The sequence below is a fragment of the Pipra filicauda genome, unplaced genomic scaffold (assembly GCF_003945595.2).
Source record: "Pipra filicauda isolate LSUMZ 115617 unplaced genomic scaffold, ASM394559v2 scaffold48_size3843733_pilon, whole genome shotgun sequence".
NCBI classification, from domain to species: domain Eukaryota; kingdom Metazoa; phylum Chordata; class Aves; order Passeriformes; family Pipridae; genus Pipra; species Pipra filicauda.
In genome coordinates, this window is record NW_024104631.1 from 3,479,300 (window position 1) to 3,495,135 (window position 15,836).

Here is a 15,836-nt window from a genome sequence, read left to right on the forward strand (position 1 = left end):
CTAGATGAAGCTGGGGGTTTCCCAGAGTTCTGTTGTAGGGAGCAGCATTTGGTGGGGCCATCTTTGGAGCATATCAGGAAGCTCCACTCTGTCACTTGTTTTTCCCCTTCTCTAGTAAGGTCAGACCCTTCTCTAGTCCTGTACCTTCAATGAGTCAACAGATGCATTAGGATATGGGTATCTGATGAAGACCTCACAGTGAGAAGAAAAAGCTTTCTTGCTCCTGCAACAAATGAGGAAAGTTTCTGATATCGTCCTGAGTAAGTCGACTCTGGTGAGGCTGCAACTCAAATCCTATGTTCAGTTCTGCACCCCGCATTACACCAAAGACATTGAGTTGCTGGGGTGTGTCCAGAGAAGAGCAACGGAGCTTGTGAAGGGGTTGGAGCACAAGTCTGATGAGGAGTGGCTGAGTGAGCTGGTGTTGTTTAGCCTGGAGAAAAGGAGGCTCAGCGGGGAGCTGAGCTTATCACTCTCTACAACTACTCAAAAGGTGAGGGGGTGGTTAGTCTCTTCTCACGCGTAACAAGAAATAGGACAAGAGGAAATGGTCTCAAGTTGTACCAGGGGAGGTTTAGATTGGATATTAGGGAAAAAATCTTCACTGTAAGGGTTGTCAGGCATTGGAACAGGCTGCCCAGGAAAGTGGTGGAATCGCCACCCCTAGAAGAATTCAAAAGACAGGGATGTGGAACTTGGGGACATACTTTAATGGTGAACTTGGCAGTGCTGGGTTAACAGTCAGACTGAACATCTTAGAGCTTTTACAACCTTAGTAATTCAATGATTCTATGGTTCTGATTCTGGTCCAAAGCTAAAGTGTTTGAACCTTCTCTGTTGTTACCAAGTTGACTGTAAATGCAGGCTGCAAAGTTGCAAGATTCTTCCACCCTGTATAATTTCCCTTGTTTTGTAATCAATATTTTGCTATCCCTGTTCGTACTTTTCTCACCTCAAACATCAGAATCCTCCTCCCTGCATCTCCTAAATACTAATAAAAGATGTTTCGTGTTCCACTTACCTTTCAATGTTGCTACACAGCATTAACCAGATACAACTTTGAAAGATCAGTAAAGTACAACTTCTTACTATACAGAAACCCCCAAATACTGCTTCTTCTTCTCTTACATGAAATTCTACTGATTTTTTCAAGAAAGGATTCAGACCCTGTTTAGAAAAACACTTCCTTGCCTATGGTTAAACCTGTTTTTATGGTTTATCAATCATAACAGGAAAAGACCCAGCCGTTAAGTACTGCTATGTTCCTGTTTATGATAGACTCACCAACCTTCCTTTGCTGATAAGACACAGCCTTTGCCAGGCACTTACCCATTAAATACTCCAGCCAGAATTGGTCTGTCTCTGGCCTGTAAGGTCGATTGAAGTCAATCTGGATTTGGAAAGGCTGTCCCCGACGCACTATCAGCTTGGGATTGTAGTACTTGTCAGTGTGGTGCTGCTGCTTGTTGATCTCATGGGGGTCCTTGAACATATAAATATCCACAACACGCAGGTAATCTGCAGAGACGTGTAAATGAACAGAGGGGGAAGGAGTCAGTATGTTAGAAAGTCAGTATTGGTATCAACATCACTAGAGGCCATGTCCTCCTCATCTCTGGGGAAGGAACACCACATAACAAGAGCACGCTGGATCTGTTTGGGGCTTACATCCCCCTGGCTGAGCAGAGACTTATGGACAAACACTTCTCTGTCCACCTGCCATTTTCACGGAGGCTACAAGTCTTCTAGTGCACAGTGAAAGCAATCGCAGTAAGAACTGGTTGATAGGCATGGGAAGCTGAGTTTCCCCAAGGAGAGTTTGGCTCCATCTGTCCTTTGGAATGGACTTTCTGCAAGTCTAGACCTTGCTGTCACAAGTTTACCAGTGCAATCAGTAGGCCTTTGACAGTTGCGGCTTCTTGTTTCCCTTCTTGCAGCCCTCCATTTTTAAAACGCAAATTCACGGGGGTTTTGTGATGCTTAAACACATTAATGTCTGCAAAATGCTACCGGTATTGAGTGCTGAGGAGCCTGAGAGGCAGTTAATGATCTTGCATTCAGCTGAGAGCTTGGACTGCCTGTATTAAATAAGATTTGGGTGTACTGTATGTGTCTAGACTCAGCTTCTCCGTACACCTCCACTGCTGTTAGTGTCTTCTTATGAAAACTATATATACCATTATAGTATATAATTACAGCATAGAGTTACAGGCAAGCAGCAGTAGGTATCTGTAACATGCACAGGCAAGGCTTCGCTCCCTTCAAATTAGGGCTATCTAAAGGCTTATAGCCTAACACTGCAAGGAGTAGTTTACTCAGCTAATGACCAGTGTGGGGCGGCACTGGGATAGCCAAAGGCACTTGCAGTCACCATAAGCTACATGACTTTATCATACCATGAATCTTCACAGTGGGAATCCTCTCTAGGATAACATAACAAGAAACCACATGAAAATGAACTGGACATCATTCTTCTGCCTACATGCTTGGGCACATAATCATGAAACCTCTGCCAGGAGGAGGACCATTACTACTCACCACCAGGAGAGAGACAGAAACGTAAAGCTAGATTTGCAGCTCTCAGCTTGTCTTTCCAGGTACTGACAGTTAGAAACTAGCTAATTTCTGCATTTTATAGTGACAGTGACAGAGCCAAACTCATGCCTGGCAAAAAGAGGGGCAGATTTACAGTAGCTGTGTATACTTCTGATGGTGGCTAATTTGGCCTACTACTAAGTACACTGTGATCAGGAACAAGTGCTCACTGAATGAGTTGGATATTCAAGTCACTGAGGGCTGAATGTGGCCCCTTTCACAGAAGCTCAGACAACAGCTTTGCATGTTGCCTGTCTTTTAAGGCAGGGAGACACTGCAGAGCAGCCAGCTGAGGACAAATGGCAGAGCCCTGCAGGTAGCACCTTCCCTGGACACCAGCATTGTCCTTCTCCTACCCCAGCCAAGACACCCAGTCTGGGCTTTGGGCAGCAGCTAATGGGAGACAGGAGTAAGGGCAATAGGAATAAGTTCCGCTCCTGCTGGCATTATCACTGTCAGCTCCCTAGCCCTGTCCCTCATGAAACAGAAGGAGAGGAATATGTCTGAGGACACAGGAAGATAAGGAACCTTTCATGGAAAAGCCCTGGATAGCTGAACCCAAAACCATCTGCCCTCTGCTAACCCTAATCTGCTGAAAGGCTGGAATACCCTGTTCAATCATGAGTCAGGTCTAAAGTCCCATGGCAATGTCATTATTATTCTCTTTTCAACTCACGAGGCTTCTGGAGTAACTTCTGTAAAACCCCTCTGGCTTTAGCACTGAATGAAGTTACAGAGATACCTGTGTGAAACATTAAATGTATTTTGCTCAGAAATCATTCTCATTGCCCCCCATGAAGTAGGTCACGTCTTCGCCTCCATCCCTGCAAAACTTACCAATGCTCACTCACAAAAATGCTGACAAAGCTCACAATTAAATTACATGAGACAGGAATTTCCCAGGCAGAGATAAGGCAGGGAAGGAGAGAGTTTCTCCTCTTACATCTCCCAGTCCTTTCCAGTCTGAAAGCACTGCATGTAAAAGCTGTGTATCTTGGGGTTCTGTGAGGGGTGAAGCTATGAATAAAACTTTGACTCAGTTTCTCCCTCCTTCCAAGGAGGCATAAAAATGGAGTTGAGGGTTTGTTGTGTTTTCATCTTGGTCTAAAACAAAAGGCAATAGTAACCCTGCCCTTCCCTCTTACCTTAGCCCCTTCAGGGAACTGTCCCTTCAAGGAACTGCAAAGCTAAGTCACCCTGGGCTGTCAGTTCAGCATTTGCTTTATTTTATCTCAGGACTTTACATGGCTCCTGTCAGAACACAGCCATACACATCTGCAGAAAACACTTTTCATTTTCAGTCTCGGTGTTAAAATATATGTTGAGCTTGCCATCTGAAGATAACCTGTGACTGAGCCTGTGCTAATTACAGTAAGAGAAATTACAGAGGACAAAACATGAGCAGGGTAATGGGATGTGCTAACACCATCCCCAGGGTGGGATCCAAAGGAAGTCGATCCAAAGGAAGGCTCCAGGCAATGCTCATCTGTTTGTGAGGGACAAGTGGCCATTGAGGCCTACTTTTAAGTCAGGTCCGTTTGAGGGTTTGCCTGTAGCCTGATCTACTGTTTAGTGCAAGCAGGTTTGCTGCAGGAGGGGTAGAAATGTGATGCTTTCTTAAAGCTTTTGCAATATTAAGTTTGCACGGAAATAAATGAGCATAAGCTTGAGCTGTTTTTCAAATAACAAGAATAGCCTTCTGGTTTCTTTGAAGGACCAGAGGAAGGGCTCTGAATTGCAAAAACAAACAGACAAACAAACAAACATGAATTTCCAAAGGAGGTGCCTATCATGCTGCTAGCAGGGGAAGCACGACTGCCTGGCGAGTCACCGGACTTTGCAAAGGAGGTTGCGTGGGGAGCTTGCAGACCATGGAGCTGCAGGGCTGTGTACTCCCACCGAGCACCCTCATAACACATTGCAGTGAGATGAGCTGGCTAGGATGAGCCAGGGGGAGGACATGGGCACAAGCGTGTTCAAGGAGACTCAGGCTTCTTGCTGAAGAAGCACTCGGGGGCTGCACGTCCTCCTAACCGAGCATCTCCTCCTGCAAGCAAGCCGGCTCCAACAGCAGGCAGCCCACTGACCAGGCTGGGGAGGCAGCCATACCCGGCAGCCTCCGTGCTCTCTTCGGCTGTGATTCAGCGGAGTAGAAGTGGGTGTCAGTAGAGAGCTAGGCAAGCACAGGGTTTTACCTCATCCTAGAGTAGTAGTTAAAATAGGTCAAATGAATCACACCCTAAAAATGCCTGTTTCTCTCTGTTGGCTGTCAAGGGAAACGAGGGTGACTAGCTCAGCTGTAGACTCCTACACTGCACAGATCAAGGGCAAGAATTCAGTTAAATTTAGGCATCTAAATGATGTGAGCCTGGTATGTAACCTCTTATTATGGCCAGTTGGTGGCTGGTTGCTGCAGCCAGTGTAGCTGGGAAGAGTACAGATGACCCTGGAACTGACATCCATTGACTCTCTGGACTGGCTGTGCCCTCACCTCCGCTTGCTGGATGGCTCTCTGTTGACTACAATCTCTGAAGGTGACACAGGTGAAGACACAGACGTTTAGATGTTTATAGCAGGTGTCCAAAGGCTAGAAAACACCTCAGTTGTAATAAAAGAGATAAAAGGATTTACATGCTTTTTTCAGTGTGTTACGGCAATAAAATTTGGAAATCACTACAGAAAAATTTGACAACCCAGAAGTGTAGAGATGTGCAAAGGAAGGAGAAGGAGGTATCACAAGCAGTCCTCTCCAAAGATGTGTCCACAGCTCTAGAGTCCTACTGCACTCTGCCACAGACACTCACTTTATCCCCCTAATACAACACTGCTAGTGCTCTGGGCCAAGCTCCTGAATGTAAGGCTGAGTTCCATTGGGCTATAAACCTTTAATGTGGTCTGACAGGTGACTTAAGCATCCTACTCCAAACAGTATGTCCAGGGACCACACTTATATCAGCTGGTATCGCAGGCTTAGGTCATAGTTGACATGCACCATAACAGGAATGCTACTGTAGTCCTTCCCTTCAGGTCCCCCCTTGCATGTCGTTGCTACAAGCATTGGAAAGAACTGCACAGCAAAGCGGATTCAGCTGTACAATAAGAGTTTGCCTGTTATGCACAGATTTATTTTTCAGCTGAACCAGTCCCATAGCCAGGTTTACCCAATGGCCACACAAACCCTCACTTTGGACAAAGGATGTTTTCCTCAACAGCAGCACATGTTCCTGCCTCAACTCACTTGACCCAACATTCCTAAGTTACCTTGCATTTTTGAAAAGCAAGAGGCTGCCACCCACCAGCACCATACTTCATTCAAAACCTGATGTGAAACACATCAAAAAGCAATAGGAATTTTTCTCCTGGTACTGGTGGGCTTTAGCTACAGGCTGCATTCCTTCTAAGGTATCCCACACTTACACTTTTCCAGCTTCTGTGAGCATATTTGGTTTGAAACGACATCTAGCCAGGACCTGTACTGCATTACTTTTGATAATTTAAACACAGAGACTTGCCCCAGAGCTATGGGGTTGTTTGAATAGGTTCAAGCAAAATTTCTGCAGTCTTAACATGACCACTGGTTGGCTAAGGCATTTAAAAAAAAAATGCTTTTTAAAGAAATGTGTGTGTATTAAAAGGGGGAGGAGGGGAGGAGGGAGAGGAATGTGTGGTTAAGGCACATGATTAGGATTACACAAATAATGCTTTTCAACTTGTCACTTAAAATCTCTTTGCCTGCTTCCCAATGTGTAAAATGCAGTAATTAATGCTTGTCCACATTTATTAAGCACTCTTTCAACCCTGGATCAAGAGTCCCCTCTGAGCATTAAGTATTATTACATCTGGCTACCCTGATCTGCGACATTCAACAAGTTCTGCTGTTCATTTCAAATAGGCAAACAATTTAACATCATTTCATTACTGATTCATTCAGGAGTTAATCCTAATTTCTTTTAAGCCAAATCTTACCTATTTTTTTTTCTGGTTTACTCCAAAGAGTTGGCATTGAGAACGTACTTTGGTTTGTCCATGCTCTACTATGATATTGTTCTGTTTCTCCATCCAAACAATTATAAAACATTTCATAGGAGAACAAATAAAAATATGAGTATTCCTTTTAGTTTCATGTTCTTTTTTGTGAGTGAGCTGAACATCTAGCAAAAGTTTTCCCTGCCAGACAACATTTTGCAGCAGTTTCACGGTCAGTTTAGAGCCATATAGATGAGAAGGGCCATTAAGAGGAGACACTCCTGCCTCTTCACCCCAGTGCAGCCACCACCATGCCTGAAGCCGGCAGGTTCTAAAAGTGATTCTGTGATTGTGATCAAACTGGGAAATCCCTTGCCTTTTTTTAACCAATCCCACAGTTCAAGCAGAAAACTGCTCACTCAGCTTCTCCACTCCTCACGTTTCCTACCCATAACCTGTGGTAACATTCTCATGCACATGGGTGTTTTTAGTAAGTTTATTCATGAGCAGCAAGAAAAGCTATCTGAGATAGAAACATGTAAGGAAAAAAGTGGTTTGGATTTAGTTCACAGACCTGAGCTAAAGTGAGTAGGGAAGATATAAAAATAGACTTGTGGCTTAATTGTACACTGTACCTTTAGGATTAAATCCTCTAGGTATCAACCCAAAAGGATCCACCTCGGGGACCTCATTTTCTTCATCATTGGAGTTGTTTGGTGGGAGGGCTCTTCTCCCATTCAGAGGAGGTTTCTTCTCCTCTCTGGTGCTCGTTGTTTCGGACATCCTATTTTAAAAATGTTGTAATACCATGAAAGAAAGAAAGAGTGCAAGGAAAAAGCAAATATGAGCTGGCATGGTACATGTAAGATGGGAGAAACCAAAAGCAGTGTGGGGTGCTACTGAGCTACATGTTTTTAGACTCACAAGAATAAAACCTGAGTGGCAAGAAACATTGGTCTAATGATGAAGTACAACTCTCTAAGGACTGGAAGGCATTTTGTGTTTGTCAAAACACATGAATAAGAGAAGAAGGGCAGGCGGGAGAAGGAGAGGGAAGTCTAACACAGAATAATTTGCCTAGGAGAAACAGGACACTAAAAATATTAGGAAGTTTCAGGTAAAAGAACTGGAAAATCATTCAGTCTCCCACCCTCCATAACAGCATTATTGAATCCAAACCAGCAAATTATATTTCCAGAAAGTGCATCAGACACTACCTTTCCCTAATAAAAATGACATTATAAGTTATACTGCAGGCAAGCCAAATACTACAGCCTACAGCAGTCTGTGGATGATTAGTGGAGAATTGTATTTTTGTCCCTATGCACACCAACACCCAATATCTAAAGGGCTAACTCCTGCACCCAGACAATCCACTTTTGAGAAAAAGAGAGGGGGGTGGGGGGGAAGAGAGGAAGGGTAAAGGGAAAAAAGGGAAAAGAAAAAAGCACTTATCCACTTATTTCTCTCCCACTAACGTCCTTAAGGGAAATCTTAGATGTAGGCTGATCAGAGACTTTTCTTTGAGCTACTCAAAACTGCTTTCACATCTATTTCAGTGTAAGGATATAGCAATGAAAAAGCCATGCCACCCTTCTAAGAAAATATTAATGACTGAGAAGACAACTTCTTCCCAAAGTCCCTGAAAACAGCAATTTAAAACACAGCAATTATTTAATAGCAGTAACCTCTTAAAGGAAGGGGTTTTTTTAGTTAGTAAGAGTACCTTATTTTCAGATAGTCTTTTTTTTCCTTCTCCCTTGCAGAATTTCTGCACTGCAATAGAATCAGGGGGAAAGCTGGGAGCTTTTAAGTAACCTCTGTATATCCTCCTCCTTCCTGTTGCAATAGGACAGTGCTGAAATGATTGCCAAGCCCTCCCCACGCCACCTTCAAGGATCTGCCACCACTGCTGGCATGTCTTTTCTTCCTCTCTCCCTCTCCCTGCCTGTCTTATCCCAGTTCTGCTCAGCAGGAACATTTCAGGGTGCTTGGGCTAAGGAAAAAGCTTGGGCACTGAAGTTTCAGTATGTGAGACAAAGTAGGACTGCTCATGGCATTAGGGCATATGAAGGGGGAGATTGAAGGGGATTTTCTGAGGGACACAATCCAAGAAGCCATGCTTACCATGTTACCAGTCTTTAATGGTGTCTCTTCCTCAGGGTGCCTGCGATGCAACTTCAGGTGTTGGATTTCGGAGTACTCTCAGGCAGACACGGTGACGGTTCCCCTTGCAGAGGACTGCGGGAAACATGGACATGGAGAGCTCATTGGTGGCCTGGAGCAGCTTTCTCTAGAAATCTTGTGCAGTCCAGGACAGTGAAGGTATTTTGCACCAAACGGCTGTGTTTGGGGCAAATTACCTTCAGCTCTTGCCCATGATAAAATGTGCATCACTTAACAACCAGGGTCTGGGGCAGTTTCTGGTGGAAGCATTTTAGCTTCATATCAACTTTCTTCAGTTCCACCAAGCTCTAAGGTAACTGGGGACTGTATGACACCTCCTCTGTGAGACAAAACTCTACAGACTAGTGGAGCTGCATGGAGAAAAAAAGCAATGTTGAGGGAAGAATTCAGGCCTACTGTTCTGCCAGCCGCTGTTGTTTGGCAGCAGAGGTAGAAACCACCTACTAAGGGCATGCATGGGCAGTGAAGAGGCCCTCTTACATACATGGAAACTGCCAAGGTCACTAGTTGCCTTGATTGCAGAGCAGATGAAGGAACAGGAGACACAGTGAAGAGGACTCTACTCTCTTTCAGGCAGCTATGACTTCCAGGCCCATAGCATCAGTGAAGCCTCAAAACTCAGGCTGAACACACCTGAAATCAAGCCAGAGGGTTGGAAAGGAGAGAATCGGATCACATTCCTGTAATGGGAAGCAGCAAGTAAACCATCTGGAAGACAGGACCCCCATCCTACCTCCCTGGGGATTTCCCAGGCACAGCAAGGTAGCTTTACATAAGTCAGGATACCTGCAAAGCATGAAGCAGAGATCCTAGCTGGGGACCTGCAAGCAGCATGGCTGCACCAGCATGGCCTTGTAGCTGGGCTAAGGAGCCCGCTAGGGCTGATTGCCAAGGTGCAGCACCAGGTTGCAGCAGTTTTGGGGGCAGCCTGAGAATCTGCACACAAGTGTTGCATTGTGTTTTCTTATGGCCGAAGGGTAAGAGGTGACTGCCGAAGACTGTTTAGAGCATAGCACAAGCGTGGCTGAGGGACTCCCCTTCCCCTGTCCTGCTCCCCCAGGAGCACAAGCACCCTATGGGCACAGATCTGGTCCCATCACAGGCATCCTGAGCTTCAATTTCCATTGAGTCACTTTTACACAGATGGGCCCTGCGGTAACCATCTGAAGGGCAACTGGCACCCCTGGCACCCGGGAACACAATGAGCTTTCTGTGGAGGAGACTGGTTGCTGATTTTCTTTCATTTTTTTTTTTCCCCTTCCATCCACATTTCTATGTGGCGTGTTGTGCTTTGTGCCTCTCTCTCCCACTTCGAGCCAGCACTTCAGTTCCCAAAATTGCAGCTGCTGCGATGATGTTACAAAAACTGATATAAATATTGCCTCGGTGCCATGCCTGCTGGAGGCCTGCAACACAAATAAGAAACACCGTCTCCCAAGGAAGTCATGTGCTTCCCCAAGTGGCTGTGCTGCTGTCAGAGCCAGGAGGAAAACTTTCCGTCAGAGCAAGGACTGGAGCATGCGGATGCAGCAGAACAGATCCCACTCCAGACACTACGCTGCAGAGCCAGCGGTTGCAGGTGTCTCTCCGCACCCAAGCACATCTCCCTGGGGCTTTCAGCAGAAGCAATGATCATGCAGAAAGTGAGGAGGCCAAAATTTTTGGTGGCAGCAGCAGGAGTGGGGCTTTGCATCCAGGGAGAGTAATGTTCTGCAGGCTGTAATTTATTTATTTTGTGGGGAGTGATGTAAATTTATGCTTATGACAGCTCCAGATGGCAGGTATTTTCTCATTACCTTGGCTTCTTAGCATTTGCTGCCCCTTGCCCATTAGACTGCACTGGCCTTAATTTAACTTCCGTAGTTCCAAACTACTGACGTCAGGGCTGATGCAGGAGGGGGTATGGAAAACACGAAACCCTGATTTTCCTGTAGGGCATTATATTTAATGGATGATGCACTGGGATGACCGGTGAAAGAGCACTCTCTCTTCCTGAAGCCGTTTCTGCACTGCACCCTGTGGGGAACTGTGAGCCCATACCCATTTCTCAGAGGCAGCCTTCAGATGCTCGTGGCCTGTGCCAAAGACCTTTGCAGTCATGGGCACCCTTCCCACAGCAATAGACTTTGGATAATGGACAGCCCTTCCTCCCAATCCCCACAGAAAAGCCCTTAAAGCTACAAAGCTTGCACTCTAAAGGGTTATCTAAAATGCACTTTCCTGCTGTTGCCAGAGCCAGCGTAGCTCTGTTCCAAGTCCTTCCATGCCAGACAAGAGTTTGTGGGGAAAAAAATTCCCGCAAAATGCACAAGTCAGTAAAGCTTTACAGCCAGAGGAGAGGGTGTGCCAAGATCTGTCAGAAGCAAACTGATCAACCAGGTGCTCACATAAATGGATTGCTGTGCTGTGTGCCAGAGCCTTAGATGGGAGGGATGTTTTGTCTACTGTAGCTACACCAAGCACTCCTTGGAAACAGATGAGCATTGTAAAGCTCTGCAAGAGGGTGGCTTCTTTTCTTCCTCTGTTTTTAAAATATTACCCTCATGCCATTTGCAGTCTGGACGGGTGTTTAGATGCACTGGAACATTACAGTACAGCATGTGCACGGGAGTACCTGGGAGGACATCATCCTTACTCTCCAGAAACCAGACCCTCTCAACTCTGATCTTCTATACATAATAATACAACATTACCTCTCTCTTGTCTTCTCAGAGCTTCACTTGGGAACTTGCACACTTTCTTAGATGATCATGTCTTGTCTTCCCCCTTCCTCTGCATCACTACTTGTCGCCTAAAAATTGATGTTCCTCTTCCTATGATGCCCTGCCTCACCAAGACTGCAGGTAGAGTAGAGCAGATTCTAGAAGGAAAAAAAACAAACTAAAAAAATTGCTATTTTTAAATAGAAGCACATTTGAGAAATCTTCATTTGGTGATTTTGTTTGCATATTTTGCTTTGGGTTTTAAAAAAAAAAAAAAACAACAGTTAATATATCTGTCTGTGTGTAAAAGTAGCTCTGTTACAGGCTACCACATACAGAGGAATATATTTTGTGTTAATGCTGAAAATTCAGGAGGTCCAGCTCTGAAACACAGTATGTGTACACATGTCTGTATGTGTGAAAGAGGGGCAGAGGCAGAGAGAAATAAAATGGCAGCTCTTCTGATGGTAGAACATTTGGAGATGGGGATATAGGGCCAGTGTTCAAAAGATATTATTGCAAATGTTTCTGTTGCAGAAAGAAAAATACCATATATGTATATATTCATACACACATTCTGCTAGGAAAACACGGCTTAGGAAATTTTACTCTTCTCTGAAAATTGTTGTTCCAAACTACAAGCTTAAATTGAAACTGTTGATCTTTACAAGCATCTACATCTGTGCTGGCCATCTTAGGCTCCCTTTATCCTCCGCAAAGATCTAGTCTAGGCAGTGATTCATCTCCTCCTACAGCAGACATGTAAATAGGTCAGATGAATCATGGCCTAAAAGTGCCTGCTCCCTGTATTGCCTGCAAAGGGAGCTTGGGGTGATGGGTTCTACCATATGTGTCTACACTGTCGATGTCTACAGTGAGGTAAGATAAATCCTAGGCAAGGTACAGAAACAGAAAAGCATTTTATTTTTGTTTTGAGGCCTGACTTTCAAGTGCTAAATTAGTCTTTACTTTTATGGAAATACTGCTGCAAGTCATTATCAGTGACACACAGTATATAGTTCAATGCAGTCTTTTTTCTCTCAGAATATGTGGCTGCCACTGTCAATTATGTAAAATATATTCTTACAATAAGTGTCAGATGACAGTAAAGTACATACAAGCTTGTAAGTTCAGGCTTGGGAAAACATGCATTTTTTTGTACTCGTTTGTGAAGGCGTTCTGTTTCTTCAGACAGAAATATGACTGTACATGTAGTAACTGCAGTAAAATAAGAAAATAATCATTATGACTGCTATGAACATAGGATCCAGGTTCCCACTCCTATTCTTACACACATCTGAATCCAAAGAATTCTGTTGGTTGGGTACTAGGGGTTGCCCTAATTTCTTACAGAAAGAGTGAGAGAAGCCAAGCAAGGGCAAAGGGGTCTGTCTTAAGAGGCGATATTCACAGGTTCCAGCTAAATTTACTAGTTTATGTTTTGCTAGAGTTGAGACCTTAAAGGATGACAGAACATCTCTCAAAAATGGGATTGGACAACTTCTCTGCTGGCCAGCTGACCCAGAAGCTGATAGGGACACAAAGGCTATGGACCACAGATATTTGTTTCAACCCCAAAAGAAAAGGAGAGGACATCAAAGCAAAGCCATAACTACCTAGAGACTTACACAGGAAAGGCCATTTTAGATAAAACATTTGTCTGAATAAATTTTACCACATGTACAATATGCTTGGGCCATGGAAATATTCCCTTCTAAAGCAATTGCTTCAGTCTTCTTAAGCCCATATACCCAAAAAAGCTCTTGGCCTGGAGATCAACTCTCCTTGATCCATCAGGCAATGAGGTTGAGAAGAGAGACTAACTTGAAGAGCAGGGGAAACAGAGGATTTGTATGATTCGTTTTCAGAGACTATTCATAGTTATCTAATCCCTTTTGAACAGCCACTGTAACTAGAGACAGGCAGAACAAACAATATATTCAGTCTGGTAAGACTTTGTCTATCATTCTTGATATATACTCACAGAGCTGCTTGAATTTTTTCCAATCCGTCAGTTTCCTTATAGTGAAGGCTGATTCCACAATACTGAAACTTCTTCAAGAAAATGACAATTGATTATGGTAAAACAGTCAGTAAGAAGTTACCAAAACATGTTTAGCTTTGATTTTGTCATTTTAGTTTTTAATTTTAAAGCCAGGCTGCAGTCCACAGGTACTGGGATGTCTATGGCAGGACAGGCTTGGGGAACTCAGGGAAGGGAACCTTAAGGTTTTTGTAAAGACCAAGCTTGAGCTGGAGTAGCTGCAGCTCAGTTCTGCACCCAGCCTGGCTTCTGCAGAGCTGCAGCCCTCAGCTCCAGAGGGGCTCAGTTGTCATGTACAGCATCGGATGCAAATGAGGGTTCAGTGCCCAAATTATCATGGCTCCTGGACAGCGTGGAATCATCTTGGACACATCTGAGCCAGAACCAATAAGCTGAGGAAGACCCAAACCACCTACAAGCACAAGCACAGGGTCTATGCCCTACATTCCTGAAGCACTCACAACAAAGACTTGGTACAAGACACTTGCGATGTCCCTACCTAAATCTGTTTGGACTGAGCAGGGTTTAGTAGGTCCAGCACTACATTGTGCACAAATGAATATCCTCGTTTTACTGCTAGGCTGAAAAACAGTGTTCATGGAACGCTGCACCTCAGCCAAGAAGCTAGACCAGATCACAGCTCTTTTCTGTATCTGGGGAATGGTAATATACAACACAGGCAATCCCAGCATGCTTAGTTAGCAGTTGGTTCTAACTATTTTAGTGACATATGTGGACATGTAATATTTCAATTTTAATGTCAGAAAGCGTTTCAACATTACTGACACACAATGTTTCAAGTATGCTCAATAACAAGATTTTTGGAATTAAAAATTTCCTAAATTTTATTACAGGGTAAAACTTCCTGTTTCGGTTCAGAACAAAAATACATTTTAAAATGACTGAATGTCTTGTAGAACAGCTTTTCTTCTTAATACAAACACAGATGTAGTGTGTAGGCCCATACACAACAAGACACTTATGCACATCTTAACTTCAGTCGTTTAATTCCATCTTTAGGCATATGCCTAAACCCTGTAATGGGTTCAACTCAAAAAAATCAAGGCTGTACAATATCTGTTTGTACAGAAACACTTAAGCTGACTGTTGATGTTGCATTTCTGCAAGATGAAGTTACAGTTTAACAAGTCTTTAGTGCAATTGTCTCTTGATTAATATCGAAGATGAATGCCAAAGTGGGTTGTTGACCCATTTTTCAGTCCCAATACTGACCTTATCTCTGTGCAAATGAGCTGAGTCATTGCCTACTTAAGGAAGTGTGCAATGTTTTGAGAAGTAGGTTCAAATGCAGATTGTAAAGCATCATGAGTGGTTGGTTTGTTAATGGTGGATGTTCTGGAGGGAGAAGGGAAATTGAATGGATGCATCATTATCCAGGATGAAGTTCAGTAGCAATTTAAAATTCAGTTCATAATCACATATGTATGCCAAATAAACCCATCCAACACAAGCTGTAGGCTTTGACTTTCGTGAAGTCTGCAAGTTCTTTCATTTGCTATTCCCACTATAACCTTTGTAGTGTGACTCAAAAAAAAAAGTAAGAAGAAATTAATGCCTTCTGAATGCTCCATATACCTGTCTCTTTCTACAGTGTTGTGCTGCATCCACAAAATGACTGTCAATGTGCACAGTGGAATACAAATACTTTTCTCTTTGGGCTTGTGGTGAGCTCATGGTTGGAATAAAGATAAAAGTCGCATCAGCCGAAAGACAGTGTATCAGAAGGGCAACGCCAGCATGCACCCACAGCAAGGTCCCTGGCTCCCCAGAAGATATTAAAACCCTATTACACAAAGAATAGGCATGCACAGTATTTCTCTTACATGTCCAGAAGCTGTGTAAATCCTGTCAAAGCTGTACAAAGTCCAAGTAATAACCACAGTCAACTGGGGGTCTCTCCATTTGGGGCCAATACGTTCTCTTGCAGAATTCCACCTCTGTTTGTGTGCCCCTAACAGTTCAAACCTAGAAAGTTTTGGGCTGTGAGCCTGCAAGAAGCCATGCTAGGGAAAAGCTCTGCAGGCAGATATCTTCTCCTTGACCCCTTGACCTCTCTCTGGTCCATCTTTCTCTCAGCTGTAATCTTCACAAACTTTTGCAGCTTTCATAGGAATAGTATGATCTTTCACTCTTTCCCTTTCAAGCCATTTTCTTCAACAACCTTACACTGCTTTTGATTTCCATTCCAAACATCAATGGTTGGTTGCTGAGGAGCATTTACTGCTTCACTAATAAATTGGAAACTCATCCGGAAAACAGCAGCACAGACAAAACAAGAATTGATCCATGTTTTATATTAAATGATCATTTTTTCAGAAAGG

General features: G+C 43.9%; 1 protein-coding gene across 1 annotated transcript in view; it reads right to left on the minus strand.

Moving 5' to 3' along the window:
- Nucleotides 1-15,836, minus strand: part of F13A1 (coagulation factor XIII A chain) — a 120,982-nt gene that overhangs the window by 52,629 nt on the left and 52,517 nt on the right. The window contains exons 3-7 of the mRNA XM_039386561.1: nucleotides 11,442-11,608; nucleotides 9,233-9,381; nucleotides 8,689-8,802; nucleotides 7,197-7,345; nucleotides 1,330-1,518 (exon numbers count right to left, since the gene is read on the minus strand). Coding sequence (XP_039242495.1) covers nucleotides 1,330-1,518; nucleotides 7,197-7,344 — 337 coding nt within the window. The 5' untranslated portion in view covers nucleotide 7,345; nucleotides 8,689-8,802; nucleotides 9,233-9,381; nucleotides 11,442-11,608. The remainder of the gene's footprint in view (nucleotides 1-1,329; nucleotides 1,519-7,196; nucleotides 7,346-8,688; nucleotides 8,803-9,232; nucleotides 9,382-11,441; nucleotides 11,609-15,836) is intronic.